This window comes from Erpetoichthys calabaricus, chromosome 8, assembly GCF_900747795.2.
Source record: "Erpetoichthys calabaricus chromosome 8, fErpCal1.3, whole genome shotgun sequence".
Lineage (NCBI taxonomy): Eukaryota > Metazoa > Chordata > Cladistia > Polypteriformes > Polypteridae > Erpetoichthys > Erpetoichthys calabaricus.
Window position 1 is genome coordinate 73,024,078 of NC_041401.2, and position 10,359 is coordinate 73,034,436.

Sequence of the window (10,359 nt, forward strand, 5' to 3'; positions counted from 1 at the left end):
TGGAGTGAAGCCGCGAAAGGCGAAGCGCGATATAGCGAGGGATTACTGTATAACCGAAGAAAAAGAAAGCAGATTAGGGTAGGCTTGCATGGTGCAGAGGTAAGAACTGCTGACTCCAAATCAAGAGGTTGCCAGTTTGAGACCGGCTGCCTCCCAAATTTACCGTTTTGAGTAGTGAGCTGCTCTTATTGTTAATATTATACAATAAAAACATACATTTGATTTGCGTCTGTAACAGCCGGTGTAAATTTATAGTACTTATAAAAGTTAGTGTTTTTTTTCAGTTTTATTCTCTCAGTCAGTCACATTCATGCTCCCACGCCACCCCCCCCCCCCCCCCAACCCCTGATCTGACACTGTTTTCTGATAAAGATGTGGTATAACAAACTTGTTATGTTATACCACCTCTTTATTTAAAAACAGTGTCAGATCTTGTGCGTGAATGAGACTGGGACTGGGAAAACTGTGGACGTGGGTGTGAGTGGTGTGCGAGACTGAGAATGATTGTGGATGTGAATTTTTTTTTTATTCAGTTTTATTCTTGAGTGTTCCTACTCACGCTGAATTAGTATGCACCTTCTGGTCCATGATGTCAAAGCCGCACTGCCAAAAAAGAGAGACTTAGGTATATATGATATTTGTAACAATTCATTTTATTAATCTGTATAGTACATTTCAGAAAACGTTGTTGCATTAATGCAACATTATATTCATTCACATCCCTTCATGCCGTTGTAGTCAGTGACCAGTTTTGTTTTTTTTTTTCCCAATCTTTCCCAGTCTCCACATTTTCGTGTATAGTGCTGTTTCTTTTGTACTCCAGGAGATGCAGAAGACAGAATAGTACAGAGAGGTCAGTACTGCACTATATACAATCATTAAATTCAAATGTTAACAGTTCCCACACACCCAAGGACCGTCCTTCCTACATTTACGACATGTGTACCTGTTGCAATGTACACACCTCTCTATGCTGTGGTTCCTATTGCACTGAATTTGATGATTGTATATATAATTACTGTGTAATTTTAACAACATTGTGCAAACAGATTTCTAGAATGACTTTTTCAATATCAGAAGGGAGCTCTCTATAAATTGAATTCCAAATAACACTAAAAAAAAGTTAGTGAAGGTAGAGAATGAATACAAGATTTTCAGTCTTTACACCCCACCCATAGAACTAGCACATTTGACAAATGAAATTACATTTCTGCTTTCAACCATAAATCATCTGCCAAAATCCTCTTCACAGGTCACTGCTCACTGTGTAATACCACTGTACTCCACAAACAAGTCGTCACCTCACTGATCTCCTGAGAAGTGCTGAGCTCCCTCAAGGTTAGTTTTGTTTTGTACTCAGTATTAATCTTTACATCAACTTTCTCCTTATATACTGTTTATATCAGCAGAACTGTGTGAAGAAATGCTACTGGGGTGCCTTCATACCTACGGTAATATGCCAAGTGACCAAGTTTTCTTTATTTTCTCAATTCTTGTGTGCACTTACAAATTTATACACATTAGAGAGAATGTTTGAAAACGCTATTTTTCTGTGGACAGTGGTGTTGTTTCAGTGTGGATAGAAGACCAAAATGAATAAAAAATAACACATTTTCAAATGTATCCATGTTAATATGGAATAAACCTTAATTTTCTGGCATGTTCCTACTGGACTTGCAAGATGCAAACCTGGGTCCTTGCCAGTTATGCACAGACCATAACTGAATTGGCAACTTGAGCCAAAAAATTACCCCATTGGCCTGTGACTAATCGAGCTTCTGACTATGATGGTGTCTTTTCTCTGCATCAGGCTTGTTTCACTTAATCTTAGCTACACTTCACAATGACAGGTGTTTAAACCTATATTTTACATTAGAATCACATGCTTATCACTGATCTAGCAGCATAGGGACACTGTAGCAAGCATGATCATTGAATAAATGTTATAAAAAACTAGCAACTGTCTAAGGATAATAGACTCACTGTCAAATTTCAGCAGTCTTCTGACGATTGTGTATAAACAGACTACAGTTCTAAATGCTGCTGGGAGAGTTATGACATAAACCAAATATAATGAACATGTTACCTATCATATGGCTTAGGTTTCTGGACCCTGTTCCATGCTTTATATCTGCCAGTTAGACAATTAAAGTCCTTGCATGATGATCTTCTTACTCGTCCAAAGACTCTTTTTGTAATTCCCAGTGTGTACTCATGTAGGTCTGTGACTTCTAAATTATAGCAATTTCTTCTTAAGTTTCTTCCATAATACTCCATCCAAGGTAACATTACAGATTAATCTTAAAAATGTACCTTTTCTGTCTTGCATTTTAATCTTTTAAACCGCTTCTCTAATGACATCTTCTATAACCACTGTTTTGCAGTATAAAAAACTTTGAATAAGTTAACCCATGTAGAAACTCTGCAGAAGGCCAGAGTGTGACGTAACTTAGAAAAGAACAAATATTAATTGAGAGGATTCAATCACCTCAAAGATGAATTGATACAACTAAGTGACTGCTTCCCTATAGTGGGGACAAGTAGCAATCAACTCCTTAATTCATTTTCTGACTTTGATCACTCCAGTACACAATCATGGGTCTTAAACAATAAAGTATCACGATCATCCTTTCATCCAAACTGTTGGCTTTATATTTCTACAAAACATAACCTATTTTAGCCCTAAAGGAACCATTCAAGAGCTGGATTAAAGCCTGTTTAACTGCATGTTGTGATTTTATTTATTTTACATCTGTTTTTGAATGATTAATTCTTTATGTTGTTGTATTTACCTTTGCTCATTAATGGTCATGTATTCCTCTGCTTCCATCAGTTGAATGCTGCCATGATGTAATGGCAGTCATCATATTTAAAAGCAAACTTCACCTTTGAAGCTCAGCTACACTTAGTTTAAAATCACACCTAAATGCAAAGAATAATTTCAAGAGAAATAGTCTCTTACAGTCACTGGTGTACTGTAAAATTTGTGGGCCTTTCTGGGCCCTTCCCTGAAAAGAAATCATTTACAATGTAACATTTGCATATTTAGCATTTTCAGATTTAACAGTCCTTTAATGCTATTTTTGAACAAAAATTAGCCTTTGTCTAAAGAAGCTTGAGTCCTTTAACTGTACATTCACACTAGAGCTAAAAAGCACTTTATTCTTATTTTTGCCTTTTTTGGTTTTGTGACTGCTCAGATTAACTTTGTGACTGATCCAAATCTGATATGAGTACATATGTGTATCCTGAACATGTCCCACATGCACAAAATAAATAAAGCATTTCAATTTTGTCAGACATATGTTGGTTGCTGATCTATTTTACATTGTTTCAATGGAGAACATATAATAATTCCAGAAATTAAATAGACCAAATCAGGACTCTTTAAAGTTGATAATAACTATTTTATAATATGCTATCATGGCTGTCTGTTTGTCTGTCCAGGATTTTAAATCACCTGTAGCTTGCAAACCGTTTGAACTATTGACCTAAAATTTGGTACACATATACTACATGACCTCTACTGTCCGCTTCGGGGTGATGATTTTTATTCCTCATTTTATTTTTTAGTTTATTTAATTGTAGAATCAACTTTCGGCAGCGTGCACCAGGGCGGCCGTGCAGCGCATGCGTACAGGCGTCGTTCTCATCCCTACCAGCTTCGCCATCACTTCCCCTGCCTCTTCATATCTTAAATCATTCTTGAGGCAGATTGAACCAGCTTAAGTGAAATATTAAGAAAAATGTACTAAGTAATTGCAATACAAAAACTGACTTAATCAGTTTTAACGTGTAAAGATACTGACGGAAGAAGAGAAGAAGCGGGCCACTACAGTGGAGAAAAGAAGAGCTGCTCAGAAAGCAGCAAGCGCACCAACCTCTGAGCAAACGAATGCTAAACATACAGAGAAAGAGTACGAAAACTATGAGTCAAGTGTATTCAAGAGTACGCCATTACTGGTATAAAATAATAATTTTAATGCAATGAAAATATAAAAAACACCTCTAAATACAGCAAACCCTGACATGTACTAATAGGATTCTGAGAAATCATTGACAATTTCTAGCATTTAACATTTATTTTTGTTGTCAGTACACTACCTTGGTATTCTACTCTATTTCAAAGTCACCTGCCACTCTGCTGAAGTCAGTAACTGTTTAAAAGTTTTCTCAGATGTCCAAATAAATTAAACCTGCGCTGTGCCCAGCCAGTTTGTTGCAATTCAGGGGGATAACTGCTATAGAGTTAACGTATGAAACATTCTGAGAACCCAATGTTATTATTGACTTATTTCTATTCAAACACTGCATATTGTTATTGGATCTGGGGCCGTCAAGTTGGCCTGTACATCTTTATTATAAGGCTCATGGTCATCTACAATGGCAGAGGAGGGCAAGGAGGACAAGAATAAGAAGAAGTCTCTTTTGTCAAGCTTGTTGCGATGCTTGGCTCACCTAATCTCCGGTTATAACGCTCTGTGGTAGCATTTTACCAATTCTGTCTTCCACTGGTGATTTAAGCATACAGTAGATATTATCTTAGGTATAGTTTGGCTAAGGCTTGTTGTGCTAATTGCTTACTTTGAGCACTGCCTCAAAGGGGGTTATGGGGGCATCTGCTATGCCAGTTCATACAGAATATAAGATACTCAGACCTTGGAATAGTTTAGCAGTTATGACTTGACCCCAAAAAACATATTCATTTTGCATGAAATCTTATACATTTACCTATGTTTCTGTCTTACTAAGGCTCTGCCTAACAACTTAAAGTAAGGGTGAGCCTCAAGTTATAATGTTTCTTTGCCACTTGTTTCATTTTATAGAAGGGTTTAAATGGTCAAGACAGGAATGCATTAAATGCCTAATACCCTAGGTGTCATATAAATGATGAGGATCAGAACTGATGAATCCCTTATGATGCTGACACCTGGTAGGCACAATTTATAATGCAATTCCAACCAAAATCATCAATAAATTCAATTTAACATTGTCCAATGATTATATATGCTACCCTCCGTAAAAGACACACTTGGGGAATGCCATCTGACCCAAATTGTCACTTTTGCTCCCTGAGCACCCCACGTACATTTATGCATATGTTTTGGGACTGCCCTTCTGTGTTTGGTTTTTGGTCTGGGCTGTCTGATTTTCTTATTTCCATACTCTCTATTAGCATCCCTTTGTCTCTCCATATTTTCCTACTGCTAGACTTTACTTTATTTATGTGTTATCCAGCAAAGGTTACAAATTACTTGGCACACAAAAGTTTTTGAATCAATAGTTTTTCACCAATGTGCCATCTCAGCTTACCCTTCATCCTTTTCTACTCTTAATGATGAGGTCTGACTGCTTCACTCTGTTATTTTTTTTTCTTAGTTTTGTGGATCTTTACTAGTTCTTTGTTTCATTGAAGTACACTGAGATTTAGATTAAACCCCTAACCCCATAAAGCTGACTCTACATTGAAAGACTTCACCTTGTGAGTCTCAGTGACTTTTAAGAATGTTTTTTAAGACTGAAACCTGTGGGAAAAGCAGGGTCACAATATGGCACTTGCTTGGTTCTGTATGAGGCTAACAGAAAATAGAAACTAACACAAATGAAAATCCCTAATAAACACTCTTTTTCCTACCTTATGCCACACTTTTCCTGGAAGAAGTGTCTCCTCAAGGCATGAATCTAACCAGGGCTCCCCAAAGCCATGCTTCCCCCACTGTGGGCCTTGCTGAAATTTGCTGTCCATTGTATTATGTCAGGAGATGCTGGAAAGATGACAGGAAAGGAAAATATTACTGTACAGTGATCATTCCTGTTTTTATTTAAGAAGATACAGAATTGAAGATACAGTAAATAGGAAGAAGACAGAATATATGAGGTTTAATAATAATCATGATTCAGAGGTTAGTCTGCAGGGAGAGCTACTGAAAGGACTGGATAAGTTTCAATATGTAGGATCAGTCGCAGCCCAAGATTGAGAATTAGATGCAGAGATGACCCACAGAGTGCAGTGTGAATGGAACTACTGGAAGAAGGTATTTAGTGTATTGTGTGAACAAAAAATTAAGCCAAAGGTTTAAGGTAACATTTTAGAGAGTTGTAAGACAAGAAATAATATAAGGAGCTGAGACACAGGAAGTAAAGGGAGCACAGGAGAAGAAGTTAGATGTGGCAAAAATTAAAATGTTGAGATGGATGTGCGGAGTTACAAAAAAGGACAGAATAAGAAATGAGACAATCAGAGGTAGAACTAAAGTGGGAGAGATATCTAAGATAGTACAAGAAAGTAGGTTGAATTGGTATGGATGTGTCATGAGGATTGACAATGGATATGTGTGCAAAAAAATGATGGAAATGGACATTCAGGAAAAGAGGAAGTGAGGGAGATCAAAGTAGGGAGGGATGGATAAAGTATAAGAACATTTGAAGGAAAAGAGATTGACTTCGAAGGTTGATCAGACACATTGAACACACTTAGAAACAGGAAAAGATAAAGAGGAAGAAGATGATAAAAACTGAAAAACTCAAATGAATAAAAATATAATTTCATCAAATATAGATTCTTGTGCTACATTTATTAAGAGACTCTGAGCCTTCCTCCTTCTGTTGAATTTAACCAAATACACTTTAAATTAGAGGCTGACTAAAGTACTGTTTTGGTATAAATGTCAAAATTAATGGTTTCAATTTCCATCTGCTTTTCTAGTAGTAACAGGATTATCAGGCCCGACTTGGTCCCCAACCTACAGCAATAACCTCCAGGTTCTCCTGGAGTATTTCCAGATGCTCCCAGACCTGCTATATTGCAGACTGCTTTTGGGTTTCCTTATGTTGGACTATACCTAGTACGTCCTGTGGGAGCCTCCCAGGACCATTCTCACTAAATTAATTTTAGTTTATCTCTATAAACAGTAAACAACCATTTATAAGCCTGTCATACACCAGTGTCCAATACTGTAGATACCTCAACTACCTTACTTTGGCAGCTCTACTATGAGAAATCCACAGATTGTCAAATTCACCACTCAGTCACTTCTTCTAGAGGAGCCTAATTTCAGCCACCTATGTCCATAATCTCCATCTTTCAATAACTACGCACAGCTCATTTCCATAGGTGTGTGTTGGTGATCTGTATACTGAAAGCTTAACTCAAGGATTTAGCTTCCACGTCTTATTTACATTAATCAATCATCATCATGTACGCTGTGCATCGCTCTTGAGGAAGACCCAAAGGCACCTAAACTCAGATAACTGGAAAAGAACCCTGATTTCAAACATAAAGGTATGGATTTTAATGTAGACCATGTAACACTCAGTGGCAAAACATCTTGTTGGGTGAAGAAGGTCACAATTGGATGAAGCAAAAGGACAAAATAATCCACAATCAAAAATAATGCAACCCATAGGCACGGGCTATGCTATCAATGAAAGTCATGCCTTGAGGATAGTTCTGCACAGATTAATCTTAAAATCATTAGGATGGGTACAACTGTCACCTGTTAAGAATTTACATTAAGCTTTTTGCTTATATTGGTTTTGTTTTTGCGCATTTAAACAATTCTTTTCTCTTATTTATCAATTTTGTCATTCTGATCATGATATCTTTGTGGTGCTATCCTGTGTGAGATTCATTATTATCTTAGATGTTTGCAACCATGTTGTGTTTAACAACTGCATTTGTTACTAGGCATGTGATCGGGATTTGTTGCCATATGTTGCCATTACATCAGTTCCTTCAAGATGATTGCACACATTTTTCAGTATCCTTGCTCTGAATCCGAAAACTAATACAAACCTTCATAGTGTTAGTAAGGTGTGTGTTAGGGTCTTTTCAGTACAAATCTTTCTTTTTTTCCCAGAGTATGTTTCTGGTTTTGCCTTTTTTGTTTTTTTCATACAGTCTCAATGCTACTCCTGCATTTGACCTCAGCTTATTTTCTGACTTCGGTTCTTGCTAGCCCTTTCTGTTTTATGATGTCTTAAGATCTATGGCTTATTAATAATGTGTATTGTTTATTGCAAAATGACTGTAACACACCACACAATTACAGCTTCTAAAAGGCATGTAAAACTGGCCTGCGGAATTCAAATTGGTCCTCGTGATTGTAGCGTTTGGCTGTAGAGTATTTCCCTTCACACTGACAAAGGTTTTTTGATGAGGGTGAGGAGTGGAGTGCCTCTCTAACTTCATTACCTCACTGACCCCCCCCCCCCATTTTGAAAGTATCTTCTCAGTCTAGCAATCCAAAACATGTGTTCCTCTTTTTATTGCACTACTGAAGAGGTGAGTTAACCATGACACATTAAAAAAATCTAAATTTCTGGCTCTCATAAATGTTAAGAACTTTTAACACTATTCATACAAACTATTATTATTTATTAGGTGTCAGAATATTTTGGGGTTAAGCATAAAGATTGCCTAGATCATCGCATTAAAAAGTCAGAAATTGCCTGAAATGAATAAAAAAAGTTCATTAAACAATAGTCAGTAAACAAAACCCAATTTAATAAAAGAACACCAGGCCTATGGAAGATTATCCATCCATCCATTTTCCAACCCGCTGAATCCGAACACTGGGTCACGGGGGTCTGCTGGAGCCAATCCCAGCCAACACAGGGCAGGAACCAATCCCGGGCAGGGTGCCAACCCACCACAGGACACACACAAACACACCCACACACCAAGCACACACTAGGGCCAATTTAGAATCGCCAATCCACCTAACCTGTATGTCTTTGGATTGTGGGAGGAAACCGGAGCGCCCGGAGGAAACCCACGCAGACACGGGGAGAACATGCAAACTCCACACAGGGAGGACCTGGGAAGCGAACCCAGGTCCCCAGGTCTCCCAAATGCGAGGCAGCAGTGCTACCCACTGTACCACCGTGCCGCCCCTATGAAAGATTATTTGTGCCAAAATTAAATGCAATCCAACATTTTAACTACATTGCAATGTAATGCATATGAATGTGGTGACTTTAATTCTGGCATGCCTTTATCGTGTCCTAATTAAAAACATATGAAACAAATGATTGATTGCTGTTTACTATATCATGTAAGTTTAAAATGGAACACAAAGCCATATTGCATTTTGATTCATGTTCATAGACAGTATGTCATAATTAAAAGCAACACAAACGTATTGCATTCCACTTAGCAGCCACTCTGAGTGTCTGGCATTGCAATTCAAGACCACACATTAATCATGCCAAAACTGAATGTAATCAAATGACCAATCACAGCGTCAAAAGGTGGGGCAAAGGGCGTCAAGAGTTGGGCTAAGAGACGTTCTAATCACAAGTGTGTTTACCCAGGGATAAAGAATAAAGATGTTGAATGGGGAGTTTATAAAGAAGGGGATACACTGTCTCATTGAACAGGTTGGGGCTGCCGATGTAAATGACGACTTCATTCTCTTCCGTGTCGTCTTTTTGCTGGAATCCGCTGATGTAAGAGAAGCAGTAACAGGAGATGAATTTTCAGCTGCTACAGTAACATTCCTAGAATATATGTAAGAGCTAATGACCCGAAGGGCTGCAGCAGTTCTATCTAATCTTCTGTCTGTCTATCCATACGATTATGTAGGTCATCAACCGGTTATCCATACAACAATATTCTCCTAAACATAGTTTGTAAATATCAGCAGATGGAGATGACACTACCAGATATTGCTGAACTTCTTGACATAACGGTCAGGACTTTCAGAAGAGGATAGATGGATAGATACTTTATTAATCCCAAGGGGAAATTTAAGGACGAATGGAGCAAAAACATATAAGGGAAGCATGACACATTATTCAGACAACTTAAAAAAAATTCAAAAGTAAACTTTCTCAGTGAGACTCCAAACTTATGCTTAACACAGAAATGCTAAGAAGAAGAAGATCACCTTTTACCCCAACTGTTGATACTCCTTGACCCACCTTTTGAGGCTGATTGATCATTTGATTACATTCAGTTTTGGCATGTTTAATGCACGGCCTTGATTCAAAGTGCAAGACAATCAAAGAAATACAATACATTTGCCTTGCTTTTAGTTATGACATGTGATCTATGGATATGAATTAAAATGCAATATTCCCTTGTATTGCATTTTAAACTGACATTAAATTTGTGTGTCATAGTGAAAAGCAATCAAACAGTTGTTTGATATGTTTTTAATAATGACATGATAAAGTTGCCACATTCATATGGATTGCATTGTAGTTAACATGTTGGATTGCATTAATTTTTGCATGAATAATTTTCCATAAGTGTCCTGGCCAACCACCAATGCAGCCAATGCCATTTCCTTGTCCTGTGTACCTCTTTTTCCTTTGACTCATTGATCTTTTTCTTTTTCAAGCTGCATGTGTTCC

General features: G+C 37.5%; 1 protein-coding gene across 1 annotated transcript in view; it reads right to left on the reverse strand.

Annotated features, from left to right (window-relative positions):
* The window catches only part of LOC114655653 (uncharacterized), a 65,439-nt gene extending 59,677 nt beyond the window's left edge, over positions 1-5,762 (reverse strand). Inside the window, exon 1 of the mRNA XM_028806786.2 lies at positions 5,636-5,762. Coding sequence (XP_028662619.2) covers positions 5,636-5,746 — 111 coding nt within the window. The 5' untranslated portion in view covers positions 5,747-5,762. The remainder of the gene's footprint in view (positions 1-5,635) is intronic.
* Between the last annotated feature and the right edge of the window lie 4,597 nt (positions 5,763-10,359).